Source organism: Colobus angolensis, unplaced genomic scaffold (genome assembly GCF_000951035.1).
Source record: "Colobus angolensis palliatus isolate OR3802 unplaced genomic scaffold, Cang.pa_1.0 Scaffold169, whole genome shotgun sequence".
Taxonomy (NCBI): Eukaryota; Metazoa; Chordata; class Mammalia; order Primates; family Cercopithecidae; genus Colobus; species Colobus angolensis.
The window spans coordinates 1,184,157-1,208,583 of NW_012114810.1; the positions used below are offsets into that span (position 1 = coordinate 1,184,157).

The following is a 24,427-nucleotide window of genomic DNA, read 5'->3' on the forward strand; positions in this document are numbered from 1 at the left end:
GCAGGAAAATTGCTTGAACCCAGGAGGCGGAGGTTGCGGTGAGCCAAGATCATGCCATTGTACTCCAGCCTGGGCAAAAAGAGCAAACCTCCATCTCAAAAAAAAAAAAGAAATAGAGATGTTATCAGTCAGTGAAGAGTAACCAGGGATTTTCATTGTCCAGCTTTGGTAGGGCAAGGGAAGATCTTTCTTGAATCATCTTTATCTTCAGGAGCACAGCTGCTTGAAAGATGACAGAAATGGCTTAGCTACCTGGTGGGTTAATTATACAACAGAAGTCCTGTTGCCTTCTGATCTGATCACTTGCATCTCATTTGCAGATCACCTTTAGGCTCCACAGCCTCTGCCCCAGCACCCTCAGCACCCCCAGCCCCTCCAGCACCCCCAGCCTTCCATGGCATGCTGGAGCGGGCCCCAGCAGAGCCCTCCTACCGTGCTCCCATGGAGAAGCTTTTCTACTTACCTCATGTCTGCAGCTATACCTGTCTGTCTCGAGTCAGACCTATGAGGAATGAGCAGTACCGGGGCAAGAACCCTCTGCTGGTCCCATTACTATATGACTTCCGGCGGATGACAGCCCGGCGTCGAGTTAACCGCAAGATGGGCTTTCATGTTATCTATAAGACACCTTGTGGTCTTTGCCTTCGGACAATGCAGGAGATCGAACGCTACCTTTTCGAGACTGGCTGTGACTTCCTCTTCCTGGAGATGTTCTGTTTGGATCCATATGTTCTTGTGGACCGAAAGTTTCAGCCTTATAAGCCTTTTTACTATATTTTGGACATCACCTATGGGAAGGAAGATGTTCCTCTATCCTGTGTCAATGAGATTGACACAACCCCTCCACCCCAGGTGGCCTACAGCAAGGAACGTATCCCGGGCAAGGGTGTTTTCATTAACACAGGCCCTGAATTTCTGGTTGGCTGTGACTGCAAGGATGGGTGTCGGGACAAGTGAGTTGGTGGGGAGAATTGCTGCCCCTGCTTCCAACTTTGTTATGGTTGTCTTCCTTTTCACCTCTTCCTTTCCCTTGTATCTGTACTGCTTTCCCCATCTTCCTTTACCTCCTCCCTCACCTGGAACTCCTGCTATAAGGCCTCCATGAAAGCTATGAGGTAGGGAGACTGGAGTCTGACATGGCCACACTGAGCAACCCTGGGTACATGTGTATTGTGTTATTTTGTTCTCTGATCCCCCCGCTCCTTTCTTTTATTTCTCTCTGTCATATAGGTCCAAGTGTGCCTGCCATCAACTAACTATCCAGGCTACAGCCTGTACCCCAGGAGGCCAAATCAACTCTAACTCTGGCTACCAGTACAAGAGACTAGAAGAGTGTCTACCCACAGGGTAAGTGGTCAAGGAATGGCATAATATCTCAGAGAGACTGAGGAGCATGTTCTTGTTTTTCTCTGCTTATAGAAATCGTCAGAAATCTAAAAATTGGAACCAAAAATAGAATACCAGAAGAGGCATTTTATTAATTAGATCTTATTTCCTGACTTCCCAAACACATTTTTCTTGGGCTTTCCTTGAAATGAAGACATAGGATGATTGAATAGTGTCTAGCAATATTCTGTTGCAAAAAAAGATTATCTTAATTTCATAGCTAAATGAATGTCTTAACAGATTATGATTTACTCTTGTAAGTGAAATGTGTTCAGAGAGAAGTAGGCAGGGACCTGATTACATAGGGCTTTATCAACCAGAACGAAAAATGTTAGAATCAGACTGATACAGTCACCTGTAATCCCAGCACTTTCGGTTGCCAAGGTAGGTGGATCACCTGAGGTCAGGAGTTTGATACCAGCCTGGCCAACGTGGTGAAAGCCTGTCTCTACTAAAAATACAAAAATTAGCCAAGTGTGGTGGTGGGCGCCTGCAGTCCCAGCTACTCGGGAGAGTGAAGCAGGAGAATCGCTTGAACCCAGGAGGCAGAGGTTGCAGTGAGCTGAGATTGTGCTAGTGCACTCCAGCCTGGGTGACAAGAGCGAGACTCTGCCTTAAAAAAAAAAAAAAGAAAGAAAGAAAGAAAAAAGAAAAGTTAGAATCAAATTCATGGTGCTCTTAGAGAATTTTAAGCAGCCAAGTGATATGACCTACCTTTTTCAGATTACTCTGGCTTCTTTGTAGATCATAGGTCTTAGGATGGTGAAAGTAGATTTTGGAAGACCAATTAGGAGATCATTAGAGGAGTATAGCAGAGAAAGACATGGTTGTAGCTATGGCTTGCAATAGAATGGAGGTGACAGTAGAGGTAAGAAGGATAGATTTGGGATGCATTAATAGGTAGATCTACAGAATTGGATAGATTGTGGAGTGTGGGGAAAAAGTAGAATCAAAGACAATTCCTAAATTTTTGGCTTGAGCATCTAAGTGATTTTTGGTGCTTTTCACTGAGATGAAAGACCAAAGGAGTAGTAGGTTTGAGTGAAATTCAGTTTTTGTTTTGGCCATGTTAAGTTTGAAATGCCTGTCAGGCAATCCAAGTAGAAACGTCAAGAAGGCACTGGGATTTCTGGAGAGAAGTGTAAGAGGTGGATATAAAAATTTAGGAATCATCAGCACCGGAATGATATTTAAAGCCTGGATGAGTTCACCTAGACACGATGTTGATAATAGAGAAGGCGGCTCAGGAGTAAGCCCTGGGTCCGCCAACATTTAAAGGTTGAGCAGAGGAGGTAGAACCGGCATGAGGTTGAGGACAGCTACTGAGGAGGGCAAGGCTGAAAGATTGCTTGAGGCCTGGAGTTTGAGACCAGACTGGGCAACATAATAAGACCCTGTGTCTAAAAAAAAAAATTGTTGGGGCCAGGAGTGGTGGCTCACACTTGTAATCCCAGCACTTTGCGAGGCCGAGGGAGGCAGATTGCTTGAGGTCAGGAGTTCAAGACCAGCCTGGTCAATATGGTGAAACCCCATCTCTACTAAAAATACAAAAACTAGCCGGGGATGGTGGCGAGCACCTATAATCCCAGCTACTTGGGAGGCTGAGACAGGAGAATCACTTGAATCCAGGAGGAGGAGGTTGCAGTGAGCCAAGACCGTACCATTGCACTCCAGCCTGGGCAAGAAGAGTGAAATTACATCTCAAAAAATAAATGGTTGGCCAGGCACAGTGACTCACGCCTGTAATCCCAGCACCTTGGGAGGCCAGGGTGGGTGCATCACCTTAGGTCAGGAGTTCAAGACCAGCCTGGTCAACTTGGTGAAACTCCATCTGTACTAAAAATACAAAAATTAGCCAAGCGTGATCACACACGCCTGTAATCTCAGCTATTTGGGAGGCTGAGGCAGGAGAATCGCTTGGACCTGGAAGGCAGAGGTTACAGTAAGCTGAGACTGCACCACTGCACTCCATCCTGGGCGACACAGCAAGACGCTGTCTCAAGAAAAATAATAATTTAAAAATAAATTTTTTTTTTTTTTTTTTGAGATAGAGTCTTGCTCTGTCACCCAGGCTGGAGTGCAATGGCATGATCTCAGTTCACTGCAAGCTCCACCTCCTGGGTTCACGCCATTCTCCTGCTTCAGCCTCCCAAGTGAGTAACTGGGACTACAGGTACCACCACCATGCCTGGCTAATTTTTTGTATTTTTAGTAGAGACAAGGTTTCACCATGTTAGCCAGGATGGTCTTGATTTTCTGACCTCGTGATCTGCCCGCCCCAGCCTCTCAAAGTGCTGGGATTACAGGCGTGAGCCACCGTGCCTGGCCTAAATTTTTTAAAAATTAGCCAGGCATGGTGGGTGCATGCCTGTAGTCCCAGCCACTTGAGAGGCAGAGGCAGAAAAATCACTTGAGCCCAGTAGTTCAAGGCTGCAGTGAGCTATGATCACGCCACTACACTCTAGCCTGGGGTGACAGAGCGTGACTCATCTCTAAAAAAGAGGAGGACAACAAAAGAGTGGAGTATAGCATGGTAAATTGGTATATATAAACACATGAACTAATAAACCTAGTGATCAAGATACATAATTAACAAAACAGGGAGGAGAAAAGCATCAGTGAAATAATTCAGAAAGTGTCCTATAATTGAAGGGTCTGTGTTTCTGAATTGAAAGGACCAATTAGGTCCCAAAATAATGAAGGATAAAGGTAGATTCCCATTTAGACACATTATCATAAAATGTCAGAACACTGAGGGGAAAAAAAATCCTAAAAGCTTCCAGAGAAGAGATGCAGAACACATTAAAAAATAGACTTGAAATGACTTCAGCCTTCCCTGAAAGTAACACTAGAAGCTAGATAGCAATTGAGGAATCTGTTCAGAATTCTAAGGGAAAATTATTTCCAACCTGGAATTTTAAACTCGGGCAAACTATCAATTTGGTGTTACAGCAGGGCTAAAGACATTTTTTTAGACATGCAGTACCTCAAAGTTTTTCATCATTCCCCTTCTCAGAAAGTTTCTGGAAATATTTGCAAAAATGAAAGGGAAAGCCAGGAAAGTGGAAGACAGGTGGCAGTGCAGTGAAAGAGGCTTCCAGGCTGTGTACTAGGGATAGAGAAGAGCCACTGCAAGAGCAGGTCAGATGCTGCAGGAACGACTTCTTCAGGAAAATTGGTTTAACAGAAAACCTGAGGTGCCTGAATACATTCAGAGGAGATCGAGACTACTGGGGAGATCATAGGATGAATTTTGCTGATTACAAACTAAACAAAGGAATAGACAGTTGTTAACTTTAGTTGCATTGCTATATCATGTATGTTTTAATAACAAAATTTTGAATCTAACAGTAGTGTTTAGATTTGATAATGCTGGGTGGTACATGAGTGTTCATGGTATCTTTTTTACATGTTTGAAACTTTTCATAAAAATATTTTCAAATAATCACAAATAATATGTCACTCCCCTGCTTAAAACTCTATAATGTAGTCCCACTGCTGTTTGGATTTTATTCTGACTCTTAACCTTAGGTTATATATCTGGCCCTTTCCTATCTCCCTCCAAAGTCGCTCCAACCACACTGGTATTTTTCAGTTCCTAGATCCAGTTCCACCAGTGTTTTCCAGCCTGTCTCTGGAGACTTGCACATGCTGTGCCCTCTTCTTGGCATCCTTCCACTTTTCTTTGTGAGGCTGTCTTCTTTAACCTTGAGCTTTCAGCTGTAAAGTCACCTCCTCAGAGAGACCTTCCCTGACCACTTTAAAACTAGGTCATTTTACTCCCTTAATTCTCTCATTGAGCACCATGTTTTGTGTTCTTTATAGCATTTATGACAACTTTTGTTGACGTGTTTTTCTTCTTTTCCATTATAATATAAGCTCCTTCATGAAGGCAGGGGTCTTATGTGGCTCTTTGTCTGTCTTGCTAACCATTGTATCACCAGTTTACCCAATGCCTGGCACATAGTAAGCACTTAGGCCAGGTGCGGTGGCTGAGGCCTGTAATCCCAACACTTTGGGAGGCCGAGGTGGGCAGATCACTTGAGGTCAGGAATTCGAGACCAGCCTAGCCAACATGGTGAAACCCTGTCTCTGCTAATAAAGTACAAAAAATTAGCCAGGCGTACTGGCGTGTGCCTGTAGTGCCAGCTACTCAGAAGGCTGAGGAGGATCAGTTGAACCTGGGAAGCAGAGGTTGCAGTGAGCCAAGATTGCACCATTGCACTCAGCCTGGGTGACAGAAGGAGACTTCGTCTTAAAAAAAAAAAAAAACAATTTGCCAGGCGCAGTGGCTCACACCTGTAATCCCAGCACTTTGGGAGGCCCAGGCAGGTGGATTACGAGGTCAGGAGTTTGAGACCAGCCTGACCAAAATGTTGAAACCCCCCACCCCGTACTAAAAATACAAAAATTAGCCATGCACAGTGGCGGGCGCCTGTAATCCCAGCTACTCCAGAGGCTGAGGCAGGAGAATCACTTGAACCCGCAAGGTGGAGGTTGCAGTGAGCTAAGATCCCACCACTGCACTCTGGCCTGGGCAACACAGTTAGACTCTGCCACACACACACACACACACACACACACACACAAAAAATAGTAACCACTTAAATTTTGTGGAATGAATGAATGATACTCAGTATAGCTACTGTAAAAGTTTCATGTGGTAATGATTACACCTGAGTTCAAATTCCAGCCCTGCCCCTACTAAGCTGATCTTTTTTGATCAACTGTAAACACAGGATATTAACATAAACACTAGCCTGGGGTGACAGAGCGTGACTCATCTCTAAGAGGAAGAGGACAACAAAAGAGTGGAGTATAGCATGGTTAATTGGTATATATATACACGTGAACTATTAAACCTAGTGATCAAGATACATAATTAACAGAACAGGGAGGAGAAAAGCATCAGTGAAATAATTCAGAAAGTGTCCCATAATTGAAGGGTCTGTGTTTCTGAACTGAAAGGGCCAATAGGTCCCAAAATAATGAAGGAAGCCATGTCCCCAGTGGGGTTTTAAAGGATCTAACAAAGTTGTTTCTTGATCTGGTGCAGGTTACATGGTATGCTGAGTTTGTAAAATTCATTGATCTATAGACTTACGTGTACTTTCCTCTGTGTATATTATGTTTCAATAATCTTTTTTTCCCCTCTACCCACTAGACCACCAGGGAAAGAATCTTTTTTTTTTTTTTTTTTTTTTTTTGCTATGGAGTCTCGCTCCCAAAGTGCTAGGATTACCGACATGGGAAATAATCTTTTTTAAAGTTAGAAGAAGAAAAAAAGCTAGACATGATGGCTCACACCTGTAATCCCACCACTTTGGGAGGCCATGGTGGGAGGATGGCTTGAGTCCAGTATTTCCAGATTTGCTTGGGCAACGTGATGAGACCTCGTCTGTACAAAAAAAATTTAAAAATTAACTGGGCATGGTGGCACGCAGCTGTGGTCCCAGCTACTTAGGGGACTGAGGCAGGAGGATTACTTGAGCCCAGGAGGTCAAGGCTGCAGTGAGCTGTGTTTGTGCCACTGAACTATATAGTCTGGGTGACAGAGCAAGACCATGTCTCAAAAAAAAAAAAAAAAAAAAAAATTGGAGGCCAAAACAGGTGGATCACTTGAGGTCAGGAGTTCAAGACCAGCCTGGCCAACATGGTAAAACCCTGTCTCCAATACAAAACTTAGCTGGGTATGGTGGCATGCACCTGTAATCCCAGCCACTCGGGAGGCTGAGGCAGGAGAATCACTTGAACCCAGGAGGCAGAGGTTGGGCGACAAAGCGAGACTGTCTCAAAAAGAAAAAACGCCATCTGTATTAGCATAGCTTTAAGGAGAGAATGTGAAAATGTATATATAAGGCTTTCATATAATGCCAAACACAAAGTATATGCTTATTAAGTGGAAGCTGCTCTTACCATCTTTATGTGGAGGGATGTGATTAAAATCATGAAATAACTGAGCTGTTGAATCATTTCCAAAAGTAAATTTCTCCCATCAATTTTGCATACCAAGAAAATAAGTAAAATTCTAACACTGGGCAAATCATATGGAGCAAAAACGTTGTTACCTGAAACAATTAGTTTTCTTAGTATAACTGTGTTATCTTCCTTTAATGTTGGTATGTGCTAGATCCCTCTGATTACCTTTAATGGTTGTTTAAAAATAATTAAAATTTTTTTTCTTTTTCAGAGATGGGATGGACTTGCTTTGTCATTCAGGCTGGAGCGCAGTGGTGTGATCATAGCTCACTGCAACCTCGAACTCCTGGGCTCAAGTGATCTTCTTACCTCAGCCTCCTGAATAGCTGGGATTACAGGCATGAGCCACTGCGCCTGGCCCAAATTCTTAAATTAGATAGAATATGAGCTCCCCTGGGCCGGGCGCAGTGGCTCACGCCTGTAATCTCAGCACTTTGGTTGGCCAAGGTAGGCAGATGACATGAGGTCGGGAATTCGAGAACAGCCTGATCAACATGGAGAAACCCCAACTCTACTAAAAATACAAAATAAGCCAGGCATGGTGATGCATGCCTGTAATAATCCCAGCTACTTGGGAGGCTGATTCAGGAGAATGACTTGAACACGTGAGGCAGAGGTTGTCGCGCCATTGCACTCCAGCCTGGGCAACAAGAGTGAAACTCAGTCTCAAAAAAAAATGAGCTGCCCGAGGGTAGAAATTATGACCTTTTTTCTTTTTCTTTTTCTTTTTTTTTGGGACAGTCTCACCCCGTCTCCCAGGTTGGAGTGCAGTGGCGCAATTTCCGCTCACTGCAACCTCCGCCTGCCGGGTTCAAGGAATTCTCCTGCCTCAGCCTCCCAAGTAGCTGGGACTACAGACGCATGCCACCACACCCAGCTAATTTTTTAATTTTTGTTAGAGACGGGGTTTTACCGTGTTAGCCAGGATGGTCTCAATCTCCTGACCTCGTGATCCGCCCATCTTGGCCTCCCAAAGTGCTGGGATTACAGGCATGAGCCACCAGGCCCATGACCTTTTTCATTGTTATGTTTCCAGTGTTTGGTAGAGCTCTTGGTGTTGAATAAATGTTTACTGAATAAAAGAATGAAAATCAACTTTACCATGAACATTAGTCACAATTCCTCCTATCTCTTTATTCCCTTTCGTGTGTGTTATGTTGGCCTCTGTTTTTCTCACATTTATTTATTTTTATTATTACTATTATTATTATTATTATTGCTGTTATTAGTAAGAAACCTCACCTGAAATTTCTCACGTCTTTATTTTGCCTTTATTCTCACATGTCTTTATCTACTTCTATAAGTTGACAGTCCATATAGTGCTTATTTTAATGGCTCTGTAATCTGTATTCCCATTATAGTTTGCTTAGCTTTTCTTCAGTTGTTAGGCACTCTAGCATTCACTTTTATGAGCTGTATTGCTATAGACATCTTTAAATCTTTCTCTACCCTCTAAATTTTTTCCTTGGGCTATATTTCCAAATGAATCAAAGAGTGTAGATAGTTCAATAGATCCACTCACTTAGATCATTACCTAATTTTTAATCTTTACAACACATTATAAATGATAATAGCTTAAGAATTACAACAGTTTTATGGATGTATTGTGCTCTAGTGATCATATCGTGATTGATTTTATCCTAACCTCCTCCCAGGGTATATGAGTGTAACAAACGCTGCAAATGTGACCCAAACATGTGCACAAACCGGTTGGTACAACATGGACTACAAGTTCGGCTACAGCTATTCAAGACACAGAACAAGGGCTGGGGTATCCGCTGCTTGGATGACATTGCCAAAGGCTCTTTTGTCTGTATTTATGCAGGTTGGTGATAAAATATAAGGGTTGTTTGCTGAGATTGGGACATGGTAGGGAATTGAAGCAGAGACAAATTGAACATAAGAAGAAAGTGCTTGACATGTGAACTGGAGTAAGAGGTGGCCAGGGACTTCTACAAAGAACGTGATGAGTGATATACCTGTCTAGCTAGACCAGAGAGGGACACAACTGTTTCACAAAGAAGAGAAAAAAGGGATGAAATTTTGGACATGGTGATATTTCAGAGGACAGACATATAGAGTCCAGTGTATCATTTTCTTCCATGTCACTCCACTCAGAGATCTTTTAGCATAGCCCAGTACTCTCTTTCGATAAAGCAGAAGAAATGGAAAGACAGAAAGGGCAAGATTTAAAATGACAGTAAGTTCTCCATACTTTCATAGTTAAGATACAAAGGGAGGTATTATCAAAGAAACACTGGGCCGGGCGTGGCGGCTCATGCCTGTAATCCCAAAACTTTGGGAGGCCGAAGTGGATGGATCACCTGAGGTCAGGAGTTGGAGACCAGCCTGGCCTACATGGTTGAAACCCCCATCTCTACTAAAAATACAAAAATTAGCCAGGTGTGGTGGTGGACGCCTGTAATCCCAGCTACTTGGGAGGCTGAGGCAGGAGGATCGCTTGAACCCTTGAGGCAGAGGTTGCAGTGAGCCGAGATCATGCCACTGCCCTCCAGCCTGGGTGACAAAAGTGAAACTCTAACTGAAAAACAGAAAAAACAGAAATGAGAGACCAGAATGGAGGCTTTTGGACTCTATGCTGGTAGAGCGGGTATTGATGGAATGACCCTTATTCTTTCTAATAGGTCCCCATGGCCGGGTGCAGTGGCTAACACCTGTAATCCCAACACTGGGAGGCTGAGGCGGGCAGATCACCTGAGGTCAGGAGTTCGAGACCAACCTGGCCAACATGGTGAAACCCTGTCTCTACGAAAAATACCAAAAAAAATTAGCCAGGTGTGGTGGTGTGCACCTGTAGTCCCATCAGGAGGCTAAGGCAGGAGAATTGCTCGAACCCAGGAGGCAGAGGTTGCAGTGAGCCGAGATCGCACCACTGCACTCCAGCCTGGGTGACAGAGCAAGACTTCATCTCAAAAAAAAAAAAAAAAAAAAAACTAATAGGTCCCCATAACCCTAGAAGGCCTTTAATTCTCTTCATTCTCAGGCAAAATCCTGACAGATGACTTTGCAGACAAGGAGGGTCTGGAAATGGGTGATGAGTACTTTGCAAATCTGGACCATATCGAGAGCGTGGAGAACTTCAAAGAAGGATATGAGAGTGATGCCCCCTGTTCCTCTGACAGCAGTGGTGTAGACTTGAAGGACCAGGAAGATGGCAATAGCGGTACAGAGGACCCTGAAGAGTCCAATGATGATAGCTCAGATGATAACTTCTGTAAGGATGAGGACTTCAGCACCAGTTCAGTGTGGCGGAGCTATGCTACCCGGAGACAGACCCGGGGCCAGAAAGAGAACGGACTCTCTGAGACAACTTCCAAGGACTCCCACCCCCCAGATCTTGGACCCCTACATATTCCTGTTCCTCCCTCAATCCCTGTAGGTGGCTGCAATCCACCTTCCTCTGAAGAGACACCCAAGAACAAGGTGGCCTCATGGTTGAGCTGCAATAGTGTCAGTGAAGGTGGTTTTGCTGACTCTGATAGCCATTCATCCTTTAAGACTAATGAAGGTGGGGAGGGCCGGGCTGGGGGAAGCCGAATGGAGGCTGAAAAGGCTTCCACCTCAGGACTAGGCATCAAGGATGAGGGAGACATCAAGCAGGCCAAGAAAGAGGTAAGTAGTGGCAGAAAACTCTGAGAGCTATGGCTTTAACTTTGGTGCAGTAACAAACAATGCAGTCTCACCATGAATCTTTGCATATAGATTATTCTACTTGATGGATATTTCTGTGGCCACCTTGTTATCTCTCCCCCTAATTAGCACATTCCTAGCGTTTGTTTAAAGAACCAAATTATTGGCCGGGCACAGTGGCTCACGCCTGTAATCCCAGCACTTTGGGAGGCCGAGGCAGGTGGATAACTTGAAGGTCAGGAGTTGGAGACCATCCTGGCCAACATGGTGAAACTCTGTCTCTACTAAAAAATACAAAAATTAGCCAGGCGTGGTGGTGCATGCCTGTATTTCCAGCTACTTGGGAGGCTGAGGCAGGAGAATCACTTGAACCCGGGGGGCGGAGGTGCAGTGAGCCGAGATCGCACCACTGCACTCCAGTCTGAGTAACAGAATGAGACTGTCTCAAAAAAAAAAAATTATTTTAAAATCCACATGCCCTGGTGGTAGAGGGTGGACAAGTATCTGATTAATTCCAAAATGAAAGATTCGGCCAGGCGCGGTGGCTCAAGCCTGTAATCCCAGCACTTTGGGAGACTGAGATGGGCGGATCACAAGGTCAGGAGATCGAGACCATCCTGGCTAACACGGTGAAAACCCATCTCTACTAAAAAATACAAAAAACTAGCCGGGCGAGGTGGCGGGCGCCTGTAGTTCCAGCTACTTGGGAGGCTGAGGCAAGAGAATGGCGGGAACCCAGGAGGCGGAGCTTGCAGTGAGCTGAGATCTGGTCACTGTACTCCAGCCTGGGCAACAGAGCGAGACTCCGTCTCAAAAAAAAAAAAGATTCATAAGTGATTTTTTAATGTTAAATGCTGTTTCAAGTTATTCACATCATTGTTTACTTCTACTAAAGTAGAGAAACAATAATTGATTTTAAGTATCTCTTTGGTGATGTTGATGCTTTCCACATTACAGATGGTAAAACTGTCCCTGGTTGCTGTAAGCCTGCTCGGGGTGTTTCCTTCCCCATCACTGAGAAGGCTTAAAGGCTCCAGCCACGGAGTGTAGTGAAGATTGCTGTCAAGTTGCAGAGTGGTGTACCCACCCCACTTTAGAATGTGTACCTGTCACTGGCTGATGTTATCTTTGGAGGTCATTTGAAGTCTGATTATTGGACTTGTTACTTTAGGCTGTGAAAGCATTTAACCCTTCCCTTGTTCTTTTCCAGGACCCTGACGACCGAAACAAGATGCCAGTGTAAGTGCCTTTTGTTCGTTTGTTTTGTTTTGTTTTGAGACAGAGTCTTGCTTTGTCACCCAGGCTGAGTGCATTGGCGTAATCTCAGCTCATTGCAACTTCCCCCTCCCAGGCTCAAGAGATTCTGCCACCTCAGCCTCCCTAGTAGCTGGGACTACAGGCGTGCACCACCATGCCTGGCTAGTTTTTCTATTTTTTGTAGACACAGGGTTTCACCATGTTTCCCAGACTGGTCTTGAACTCCTGGGCTCAAGCGATGCTCCCAAAGGGGATCCTCAGCCTCCCAAAGTGCTGGGATTACAGGCATTAGCTGCCGCGTCCGGCCCAGTGCCTTTTTGACCTGTTTCCAAACCTGCCTTCTCTCAAATCTAGGCTAGAAGCCTAAGAAACAGCCAGTAACCTGTTGGCCTCATTCCTTCCCCTCCCATCAGAGTTACTGAAAGCTCTCGAAACTACGGTTACAATCCTTCTCCCGTGAAGCCTGAAGGACTTCGCCGCCCACCTAGTAAGACTAGTATGCATCAAAGCCGACGACTCATGGCTTCTGCTCAGTCTAACCCTGATGTAAGTGACCTTCGCAAGCTTCTGAGTCTAATAAAGGAACACAGGCCATTGTCACCTCATCAAGTCCTTCACTATAATTACTGTTAGGTGTTCTCCTACTTCTTTAGCCTTGACTTCCTGCCTTATTTTCTTTCATCCAGCATCTGATCCTCCTCTTGCCATTGCCCCTTCCTGCTAGACCATGGGTAACAGCAAGGACTTTAAGGAGCCCTTCCCATTTACTTCTCTTCCTTCTTACCCTCCTGCTTCCCCAGGATGTCCTGACACTGTCCAGCAGCACAGAAAGTGAGGGGGAAAGTGGGACCAGCCGAAAGCCCACTGCTGGTCAGACTTCGGCTACAGCGGTTGACAGTGATGATATCCAGACCATCTCCTCTGGCTCTGAAGGGGATGACTTTGAGGACAAGAAGAACATGACTGGTAGCCTGGAAAAATTTTGGGAGTGGTGGGAAGAAATAGTAAGAAACTCGGGACAGAGCATTTTTTAAGGAAGCTAAAGAAGTAGCGGGTAAAAATTCAGATCCTAAGAATTGGAGCATCTCTGGGAGGGCTTTCTGACTCCGAGCTAAACTATTCTTTGACACATCCTCTCTCATTTCCGGTTTGCTACTCTTTTCCCCTCAGATCTAATTATGCTTGAAAAAAAACTGCCACTTAGGATCTTTGAGTTCCAGCTTATTGATGTTTCTCAGCTGCAATGTTGGGAGAGAAACGGGTAGAATGTCCATTCGTGAGTTGGGATGGGTCCTGACCCCATTCTCTCTCCTGTCCAGGTCCAATGAAGCGTCAAGTGGCAGTAAAGTCAACCCGAGGCTTTGCTCTTAAATCAACCCATGGGATTGCAATTAAATCAACCAACATGGCCTCTGTGGACAAGGGGGAGAGTGTACCTGTTCGTAAGAACACACGCCAATTCTACGATGGCGAGGAGTCTTGCTACATCATCGATGCCAAGCTTGAAGGCAACCTGGGCCGCTACCTCAACGTGAGACCCCTCTCCCCATCTCTAGATGCTGGATTATCCCATGGTCTTCAGATTTCTTTTAACATACTCTATAAGCCCACCTTTTCTTGTTATAAACTCTTGATCTCAAAGGATCTTAAAGAGGTAGCTTTCTTTCAAAGCATCTGTTATAATGGGGAGGGTCAGACAGCATTTTTCTTCCAACTCTCACTCTCCCTGCAAAGCTAGATTCAGTTTCCCTGGCTCTTATTTGATCCTGTCCTTAAACCTACAGCACAGTTGCAGCCCCAACCTGTTTGTCCAGAATGTCTTCGTGGATACCCATGATCTTCGCTTCCCCTGGGTGGCCTTCTTTGCCAGCAAGTAAGGAGTCAGGAAAGGGGATGACTGGGGAGGGGCAAGGACCACTGAAGTTCCAAGGGCCCCTCCTCCATTCATGATCCAACTTCACCTACATATTCAGTAACCCCAAGGGCCTGGGTTATCTGCTATCTTCACCACACACCATCCTTTTTCTTCCTCTTCAGAAGAATCCGGGCTGGGACAGAACTTACTTGGGACTACAACTACGAGGTGGGCAGTGTGGAAGGCAAGGAGCTGCTCTGTTGCTGTGGGGCCATTGAATGCAGAGGACGTCTTCTTTAGAGGACAGCCTTCTTCCCAACCCTTCTTGAACTGTCATTTCCTCAGGAACTGGGTCTTCCTGATTGTTGAACCCTGACCCGAAGTCTCTGGTCTAGCTACTCCCCCCAGCTCCTAGTAGATAGAAATAGGGGTTCTGGACCAGATGATCCCTTCCAATGTGGTGCTAGCAGGCAGGATCCCTTTTCCACCTCCAAAGGCCCTAAAGGGTGGGGAGAGATCACCACTCTAACCTAGGCCTGACATCCCTCCCATCCCACATTTGTCCAAGTTTTCCTGCTTCTAACAGACTTTGTTCTTAGAATGGAGCCTGTGTATCTACTATCTCCAGTTTGTATTATTTCTTGAAAGTCTTTTAACAATATGATAAAACTAAGATTGTGATTTCGTTTCTCTCAGCCTGGTACTCCCAAATCTGGATCTTTCAGTGAGATACTATCCCAATCCTCCCCTGTGGGCTGCTATCATTAATCTTCTATCTTGTCTACCTTTGCTTCTTGCATGTGAATTATTTTAGATGGAGTTCTCGCTCTGTCACCCAGGCTGGAGTGCAATGGCGCTATGTCGACTCACTGCAGCCTCCGCCTCCCAGGTTCAAGTGATTCTTCTGCCTCAGCCTCCCAAGTAGCTGGGATTACAGGCGCCTGCCACCACGCCCAGCTAAATGTGTGTATTTTTAGTAGAGAGGGGGTTTTGCCATGTTGGCCAGGCTGGTCTCAAACGCCTGACCTCTAGTGATCCACCCTCCTTGGCCCCCCAAAGTGCTGGAATTACATGCATGTGAAATTTAAAAAAGAAAATGTTACATAACTGCAAGGAAAGCATAAGAAAGACTCTCTTCGTTTATTTAGTTGATCTCCCTTCTCAATTCCTAATAGTCTGACACTTGTTGCCATGTTTTATTTAATATTTTTTATTTAATCTTTTAATTTAAAAAAAAAAAACCCATTAACAGTACATTTTGGTCTAAAATGGTCCCTCTGCTGAAATGCTAGGTGCTAGCCGTAATTCTGGCTTTAACAAAGCCCCAAATATTTAATAAATAAAAATTAGAATTAGTTGCCATTCTACTCCAAACCAGCTAGCCTAGCTGAAGAGAAGAGGGAAGGGGAGGAGGCCAGAGAAAGGAGGAGGCAGTCAGATCTTAGACCTGTGGCTAAAGGGACAGCTGAAAGAAGTAGCATAAAGAAAGATCATCTGAGCAGTCCCCAGTACAGCCCCCACTTTTTGGCAGAAGTAGGGTAAGGGTTATGTGCACCCTCCTACCCTCAATTCATTTGTGTCATAGAGGGAAAAAGTTAAAAGTCAGCTCAGCTTTGGTTTCTGGCCCAAGTTAGGGAGCTTAGAGAGGTGAGCCTTGGTCCAGCTTTGGCAGAATGACGCCCACAGATGGGATAATAAGGCACAACCCTGACTCTGGAGGTCAGGGAGTCAAAGGCAAACAGCTAGGGCCAAATTCTCAGAATAAGGAATGTGAGTTGTAACCCCTACCCACAGAGAGCTGAGGGAGGGCCTCAAAAGCAGTAGAAAGGATGACTTGGAGGATAGGGAGGAAAATACAACCATCCCCCTCTAACAGAATATAACCAACGTCCCCCTACCTGGGGATAAGCTGGTTAGAATTTGGTTTAAAGGCAACTGGGTGAAAAGCAAGGAGGGAGGATGCAGAGAACTCTCCTCTCACTTTCTCCTTTTTCCCCAGAGCTTAAAGTGACCCTATAGCGCGGGGAGGGGCGTAGTTCCTTGGCTTTATGCATTAATCTGGGAGGCAACTGGAATAATGGTTCAGTCATTCTTACGATGGTGGTTATTGAGGATGGGGTGGCCATTGGCTAGGGGCCGGCTCTTTGCTCCTCCCCCAGCTGCAGCCTCCTCCCCCTCTGAGCTCTCTGTTTCTTCCCGGTCACTGCGTTCATCTTCTACCAGCTGTGGAAAAGGGACAAGAACGGTTATTACATGAGATCCTCAAACCCCTAAAGACTGCTTCTCTCTGGGGGCTTGCTCCTGTTATACCCAAGGCCCCACACTAGTTTTTTAGAGGATTGCTGGCAAGATGGGAGTTCAGGAAGTCGTAGAGAGTAGTAAGGCCTACACAATGGGGACAGAGCCTTTACCTTTCCAGTTATGAACTTGTGGGCCATGCGCAAAATGAGGTAGGCCCAGAAGATATGCAGCAGCTGTAGAACTCCCATCATGGAATTGAAGAAGTAATAGCCAAAGAAGGCAGGATAGAGCTCCAGTGGGTACACCAGGGTGCAATGCAGGATCCTGAGGATTCAAGGAGAGAGAATTGTAAACATGGACAAGAGCAAGTAAGACACCAGGGAGATACAGGAGCGGGAGAAAGGCAAGGCTTCTGATTTCTTCAGAACAGGAGTGTAGCCTGGCTGCCTACTCACCAGAAGGGCAGGATGACCAGTCGGGTGATGATGAAAACAATGGCGAAGATGATGAAGATGTTGTTGCAGGTGTTCTTCCATCCCGCGTAGTTAAACATCTTGGCTGACTGCATAGAGAGCCCCCATCCATCATCATTGGCTCCTGACTCCCTCAAGTACATTCATAGGTACACTCCAGTTAGGAGCACTGACTCTGTGCCCTCCTCCTTGGTCCCAGGAATGTCACCCTCCAAATTCCCAGCCCGCACCTCCCTCCCAAAGAAAATCAAAGGGACAGAAGAACCTGCACCAGGGTCTCTAGGTTTGAGGTAGCCTAACCTCCAGCAGGTAATCGGAAGAGTCATGCAGAGCCATGATGAGAGTCCCAGCTCGGATGTAATTGGCAAACCAGGAAAAGCTGATGAGGATGATGGTGGCCACATGGTGGATGATCTGTTCCTTGAAATCCTGCAGAGATGATGCAGACCCCAGAGACTTTTTCTTCCCCAGCTCTCACTATGCCTTCCCCCTTGCCTTTAATTCCCCCTATACCAACAGCTCCATTCAGAGTACCCAGAAGTCAAAGGAGAGGGTGTTCATCCCAGGGCCTCATTTTGGCTCTTAGGCTTAATTGCACAACCCCTTCACCCACCTTTCGCTTGACATCAGAGGCAATGCTGAAGAGCAGGGACCAGTAGAAGGAAAGTTCAATCATGTAGTACCAATATTGGGAAGGGATAGTGCTCTGGGAGAGGAGAGAGAGGTAAGAGCAACCAGCCCTAAGGGTGTCCCCACTCCACAAACCCTCTAGCCCCTGAGGTTCTTCATTCCATCACTCTAATCCCTCTGCCATGGATTCCACAAACTCTGTCTTCACTGGGGTGTGTCTTAGTCCACCCCCATATGAGGAAGCAAGACTCATACCTGTATGGGATATCCCTCCCAAACTTTCTTCATGTCATAGAACCAGGGTTTCTGCAGAGATGGTGAAAGGTTAAAAGAGGAGGAACCCAAATTCCATGGCTTCACCTGACCTTGCCAGAGAACCTACTCCCACCTCCCATTAATCCCCACTCACATCCACAATGACGGCCATGCCGGCAATGAAGGCAATCAGGTAAAATGTGAATCTCCAGCTGGCAAAGGAAGCGGAAATGGCTAGGTCAGAGGACAGCACAGTCCCCCAGTAGCCCCCAAATACCTGCAGATATCCTCACTACCATTAATAACTGAATTCACCTCCTCACATCTCCCTGTATATAGCCACCACCTATCCCTCCCAGCAAGACACATCAGGATCTTGCTTGCCACCCAGCTTCTCCTGCCCCAGCCTCCCCCACCTGGCTTCTCGGAACTTCTTGAGGAGACTGGGCCGGTCCTGGTTGCGGCGGCGGCGGAACCAACGCTCTACCTGGCGGCCTGAGAGCCCGCTCTGCCGGGACAAAAGCTCTACCTCCACCTGGGCGTAGTGAAGAAGCCCATTGTTGTTTACCTTCGGAATTCAGCAGCACCCCCAGCCTCTCCCAGTAACAAGCTCAGTCAGCACCACTGCTTCCCCATCTCTTCACCTGCCGGAGCGAACATTCAAACCCTCTCCCTCCCCACCAAACTCAGTGATTCCCAGAGTCAGGGCAGCATGCGGCTCATACCTGCTTGGGCTGCTTGCCACTGGTCAGGTAGAAATGTTCCAAGGTGGCATTGGGAGGTGCCCGCAGTCGGGTTTTCTCCTTTATGTTCAAGAGAGCAGCCAGTGGTGTAGCCACGTACCTGGGGAAGGGATATGAGTAAGGTATCTAGCTTGCTGGGAAGGGAAAGGGCTGCAAGCTAAGGCAACTTTACCCTGGACTCAGTTTCCCTGGCTTCCTGGCAACCCCCTTTTCTCTAGCCTCCAGGGCTGCCCACAGCTGACAAAGCTGCCTGTGTGTTCACTAGTGGCCAGGCGGGTGGCGGGTGGAGGGTGAAAACAAATGACCATTGATGATAAGGGCCTGGGGGTGCTGAGCCTTCAGGAAGACAATGGTGCCTTCAGGGGAGGGGGAGCACAGTGGGCAGGAACCTGAGTAGCCAGAACATCAGGGTCTAGGGCTAATTAAATAGCAAGGAACAAACTTGAAGTCCAAGAAACTACAACTGGCAACTGGGGAAGGCATGAAGGTAGGCTGGCATGCTTACAGCTCAAAGAAGTATCGAACGATGAGGAAGAGCAAGGCCAGGGGCAGCGTGATATAGAGATCTGAGGCTTTGGCGTAGACACGTCCATCTCGGTCTTCTAGATCGGCCCAGGTCAAGTTCACAGGCAGCCACAGGCGTTCCCACCAGAAGTAATCATACAAAGTCTGGAGCATCCTGAGTGAGAGGCAAAGGGGAGGGCATCAAGAGGGAGTAGCTGTGGGGGAAGAGATAGATGAATGAACGTTTTCAGGGTGTATCAAAAGGAGAAGGGGGGCAGAGTCGAACTCTAGATCCCTCTCCTGGCTATGCAGCCTTGGGCAAATCAGTTTCCTCATCTGTAATATGGTGGCTTTCCAGTTTTAACATGTACTGTCAGGCTGGGCATAGTGGCTCACACCTGTGGTCCCAGCACTTTGGGAGGCCGAGACTGGCAGATCACGAGGTCAGGAGATCCAGACCAGCCTGGCCAACATGGTGAAACCTCGTCTCTACTAAAAATACAAAAAATTAGCTGGGTGTGGTGGCGGGCGCCTACAGTCCCAGCTACTTGAGTGGGTGAGGCAGGAGAATCGCTTGAACCCAGGAGGTGGAGGTTGCAGTGAGCCGAAATCATGCCATTGCACTCCAGCCTGGGTGATAGAGCAAGACTCCATCTCAAAAAAAAAAAAAAAAACCAACAAAAAACATTTATCGTCCACAGCAACCTGCAGATGTGATTCCCTGGAATTAAGAAACCTGGGGTCCTTACAACCTCTGATTTCGGCGGGGGAAGAACCTTGGGGGTCTTGTCATTTTTCTACCTCAACCTGGAAGACAGGCAGGACCTGGCCCTAGAAACTATAGCCAACAATCTGAGTAAAGTCCCTCCCTTATCCCCCCATGCTCTGGCCATTTCCTCAACCCTCCAAGCCAACTTAGCTGAAAGCTTCCAGGGGGTGCCCCAAAACACTGCAGGGCTGAGGCAAACCCTTCTTCCCCTTCCCTACAACCTACAACCCATCTGAGTAGCAGGTCCCTAAAGAAAAATTTAAGAGACAGGGTAGGCTAGGCAGTGGCTCATGCCTGTAATCCCAGCACTTTGGGAGGCCGAGGCAGTCTGATCACTTGAGCTCAGGAGTTTGAGACCAGCCTGGGCAACACGGTGAAACCCCATCTCTACAAAAAGTACAAAAATTAGCTGAGTGTGGTGGCACATGCCTGTAATCCCAGCTACTCGGGAGGCTGAGGTGGGAGGATCACTTGAGCCTGGGAGGTGAAGGTTGCAGTGAGCCGTGATCTTGCCACTGCACTCCAGCCTGGGTAACAGAGACTATGTCTTAAAAAATAAATAAAATAAAGCCAGGATAAAGCAAAATTATGTCCCCAAATGATGCTGAGCTCCACAGTCACTGGACATCGAACTGCACACAAGGTTGACACTCCATGCCAAGCCATCTAGTCCCTACACATAAGGCAGAAGGACCCTATGTATAACTCTTCAGAAAGAAAAGTGAAGGTAGGGCTGCAAAGAGTCAGGGATTATAGGGCAGGGAACCAAGACAGCAGACCAATACATCTGGTGGAATTAAGAGCTATTCTTTTATTTTCTTTTGAGACAGGGTCTTCCTCTGTCACCCAAGCTGGAGTGCAGTGGTACAATAACGGCTCACTGCAACCTCCACCTCCCAGGTTCAAGCCATCCTCCCCTCCTGCTTCAGTCTCCCGAGTGGCTGGGGCTATAAGTAGCACGCACTACCAAGTAGCAAGCACCACATCTGGCTAATTTTTGAATTTTTTTTTTGGTAGAAACAGGGTTTTGCCACGTTGCCCAGGCTGGTCTTGAACTCCTGGGCTCAAGCAACTGGCCGGCCTTGGCCTCCCAAAGTGCTAGGATTACAGGCATGAGCCACTGTGCCTGGTCAGAGCTATTTCGTATAAATGCTCATCCAGAAAATACAATCCTAGTCTGCAGGGGAACACCCATACCCCCTCAGTCTAGGAAAGAGCCACTATGTAAACCTCCTCCCCCAACTGAAAGAGGAACAACATGGTGGGAGTGACCACTTGGATACCCAGAGGAGGGAAGGAACGGTCTGTGTGTGTGGCTCACGAGGGAAGAGCAGCTGCTTGGAGCTGAGAGGAACGGCAAGATGGTCCAGAAGAGCCAGGGATGCTGGGTCCAGCACAACACCTGGCAATCCTAGGACTCAGCAAGAAGCCGCAGCCGGATGACCAGGACAGTCTTTTCCAGGCTCACCACCCCTTGTTCCCCTTCTGGGAAGGAGGTGAGGCAGTGGGATTTAGGCTGGCCCAGAAAGTGAAAGCAGAGACAGGAAGAAGAGAGTGGTGAGATTGTTATCCACCGTGACCTGGAGACTAGTTGGTGCCACTGACTGAAGAAAGAGCCTGAGACCACAGCTGGGCAGGGCTGGTCCTGCTGCTGCTCTGACAGCTCCCACTCCACCCCCACCCACCACAGAAGCCCTTGCGAAATCCCTCAGCCTGTCATGGATCAGTATTCCAGCTCAAGGACTTTTACCCCCTTGTCCCCACTCCTGGTCATTACTCTCTTGGATGAAATCAGAGGTCAGCACTGCCAGTAAAGGAGCTTCAGCTCCACCTTCTCCCCTCCTCCTCCCCCCAATCACACACACACATTCCAGGCACTGCCCCTGCCCCCTCCACCTCAGCCAGAATAAATATTTAATTAAACAGATGGAAGCCTTCTGAACTGAACAAAATTAAATGTAATTATCCACAGCGGAACTTTCCCCACACAAACACACACACACTTTTTTCCTAGAGAAAAGTTGTAGAAAATTGAATAGAGAAGGGACAAGGGTAGAACCTGCACAGAGACGGGACAATGTGGAACACCTTGATGTGTGCACGTGACCCCCTCTTCCCACTTTTTGCTCAGCCTGATTGGAAGCGAGAAATCAGCCTGAGCCAGTCACCTGACTGCTGTCTCTTGGAGCCCAACTTCTCCAGGGAAATGTAAAGCCAAAGGTACCGTGTTGCCCCGGCAGTCCTAGACTTTGGATCCCACCCCTAGCCAGGTCAGTGAAAACTGGCAGGGATGTTTCTCTGGTCAGGCGGCAGGCTGCAGTCACAGAGGGAGGGTGGAGCCCCTGCTGGACTCCTGGGGCCCAGGAATGTCTCATGCCTGCAAAGCAGGGGGTGGGGGTGGGGGGCCGGGGTAGGGGGCAGGCAAAGTAGGCACTAGAGCATGGTCAAGGGCAGACACCTGGGCAGTGCAACTTCCTCATCCCCAAGATGAGACAGCACCTGTCCTCTTCCACTCCAAGCAGGGAGAGTGGAAGACTTGGGAAATGCAGATTAATGGGGGCTTTTACACCGAGGTTGCAGGCTTCCCATGACCACAGTCCTCCCTGGTGGTCCTGTACCTCCATTAGCAGAGAGGCACTACCCCCCATCTCCCCAGCAGGGAGGCCCCAGATTCAGCAGGGTCAGGACCTCTGACTCAACATGAGGGGAGGGGAGGGCAGCAGGGGCCTGGCCGGCCTCACTTATCCCCACAGAACCAGAGTTGGGTACCTGTGGCGGTGCCGGGGAGGCCTCTTAGCACCAGCATAGGGATCTAAGCAAGACCCCATAAACAACAGGCTGGGGCAAGAAAAGGTGAAGTTTACACAGGGTAGGGAGACAACACTGTTTTTCCAGTCCCGCTGGGCCTTCAGGGCAGTTACTTGACTTCTTGTGGAGAAAATCACATCTACAAACACTTTTCCACCCAGACTTCCCCCATACACATGAAGAGACATGGTATCTGTCTATGCTCTCTCACACACACACCTGCCTTAGAGGCACAGATGCCACTTTCTGAGGCACAGGCTGGAGAGGGGCCAGAAGAGCAGGGATTTAACTGGCATTGGATTAACAGGAACTTGAGCAGGACTCTGCCCAGCCCCAACCTTTGCCCCAACTCTGACTGACATCCCCACAAGACCCCTCTAGGTGGATGAAAGGTGCAGAGGGTCCCCACAGGAGTTTGTAGATCCAAAGGACTGAGAGGGCAGCTGTTTGGGCCTGAGAGGAAGGAATTCTCTCTGACTCCATGTGGTCAATCTGACTGGCTCTCACAGTTTGGAGGAATAACTGAGGAAAATAGAAAGGGGTTGTTGACAAGAGAGGAGTGACAAAGGTCCCACTGGCTCCCTGCTTCCACTGAAGAAGTCCTGAATAGTCTTCCTTGTTGAAAACTTTTTTTTCAGGCAACAGCAGCAGGTCATGAACTAGAAGTTGACAAGCCATGGATGGAGCCAAGGAGAGGTGTGTTATCCCTCCAGGCTGCAGGATGGGCCTCAAAATAAGCCAGATTGTAAGAAGAGGTGGGCGAAAGGCGGTCAGAACAGCAGTCCTCAGCCCCATCTGGCCTACAGCTTGTCTGGAAAGTCCCACCAAAGGCCTCCACAGACCCAAACACTGCAGGAGACTATGGCCCCAGGGGTGCTGAAGGACAGAGTGAAGGATCAGCCAGCCTGTGGCCAGTGACAGGGGAAAAAGGAGGCCCTTCCTCCCAGGGGAAAATCTGGCCAGAGGCCCCAGTGAGGGGAGTGGGGGACCAGGGGAGAAAAGGATCTCTCTCTGGAACAGAGACTGTGCAGATCATGGTATGGTCAGGGCCAGGTCCTCAGGGCCAGGGCTGCAGACAAGTCCTTACCCTTAGGAGCCCCTTTACATGTGCAGCCACTCACACCCAGGTGCGGTCACCCCGACTCCGGTATGGGGCAGCAACCCCCACCCACCCCTGCCCCAGCACAGATATGGGGGTGACTGCCTGTATGGGGGTGACTGCCTGCTGGAGGCCTGCTGGGACTCAGTTCTCCAGGAACAGGGGCGCACTGCATTCGTCACGATCCTCAGAACCCCCTGAACCTGGGCCTGGCAACTCAGGTGACTGAAACCAGGTTTTGATGCCAGGAGCCAGGCTTAGGGAGGGAGAAACTCCAACTGCAGGCTAAAGATGAGTGCTCTACACCTGCAGTCAACCCACTTGCCACGGGCCTCTGGTGATTAACAAGCTACGGCCCAGAAAGCCAGTTCCACCAGGAGCTCCCTTGCCAGCCATCCACACCTCATAACGGTATGCCTTAGCCCTGCCGGGCCGGGGCAGGCGCTCTGGGCCGCTCCTTCCTGTTTCCCGTTAAGCACATGGAAGTTCTGACCTCGCCTACGAGGTGGGCACGGTGGGCCAGTAGGAAGAAAACGGGGCAGGGCTCTCCCTTCTCCTCCCACCCGAGCCACAGGACGCGTCCAGGCCGGGGCAACCCCGCGGACCGCTGCCAGGGTGGAGGCTCTCGCGCCAATGGTCACCAAGCTCCTCCACTCTCCAACAAAGGGGCGCCTGCGGCTCGGCCCCGTCGACCGCAGCCCCCGCGTCCCCACCTCCCGCCCTACCTGTTGCCCAGGAGGGCTCCTCCGGCTCGGGGCGGCGCTGCCGTGGACACAG

General features: G+C 48.0%; 2 protein-coding genes across 2 annotated transcripts in view; one reads left to right on the top strand and one right to left on the bottom strand.

Moving 5' to 3' along the window:
* The window catches only part of SETDB1 (SET domain, bifurcated 1), a 34,049-nt gene extending 19,248 nt beyond the window's left edge, over positions 1-14,801 (top strand). Inside the window, 10 exon segments of the mRNA XM_011937957.1 lie at positions 321-953; positions 1,231-1,347; positions 9,021-9,190; positions 10,370-10,998; positions 12,227-12,255; positions 12,687-12,819; positions 13,074-13,239; positions 13,593-13,804; positions 14,058-14,146; positions 14,311-14,801. Coding sequence (XP_011793347.1) covers positions 321-953; positions 1,231-1,347; positions 9,021-9,190; positions 10,370-10,998; positions 12,227-12,255; positions 12,687-12,819; positions 13,074-13,239; positions 13,593-13,804; positions 14,058-14,146; positions 14,311-14,428 — 2,296 coding nt within the window. The 3' untranslated portion in view covers positions 14,429-14,801.
* A 445-nt stretch (positions 14,802-15,246) lies between these two features.
* CERS2 (ceramide synthase 2) lies at positions 15,247-24,427 on the bottom strand. Its single transcript, XM_011937816.1, has 11 exons — positions 24,376-24,427; positions 18,976-19,149; positions 18,453-18,570; positions 18,144-18,262; positions 17,882-17,939; positions 17,728-17,778; positions 17,456-17,548; positions 17,143-17,271; positions 16,825-16,931; positions 16,540-16,693; positions 15,247-16,351 (listed from the first exon to the last, which is right to left on the bottom strand). Exons 2-11 carry the CDS (start codon positions 19,146-19,148, stop codon positions 16,211-16,213), a joined length of 1,143 nt encoding a protein of 380 aa, XP_011793206.1. The 5' UTR covers position 19,149; positions 24,376-24,427; the 3' UTR covers positions 15,247-16,210.

Coding starts and splice junctions, on each gene's coding strand:
- CERS2 (XM_011937816.1), bottom strand. CDS start 19,148: ATGCTCCAGACTTTGTATGATTACTTCTGGTGGGAACGCCTGTGGCTG. Junction 18,571..18,975: donor GTTCGATACTTCTTTGAGCT/GTAAGCATGCCA, acceptor TCCCTTCCCCAG/GTACGTGGCTACACCACTGG. Junction 16,694..16,824: donor CTGGTCATCCTGCCCTTCTG/GTGAGTAGGCAG, acceptor TTGAATCCTCAG/GATCCTGCATTGCACCCTGG.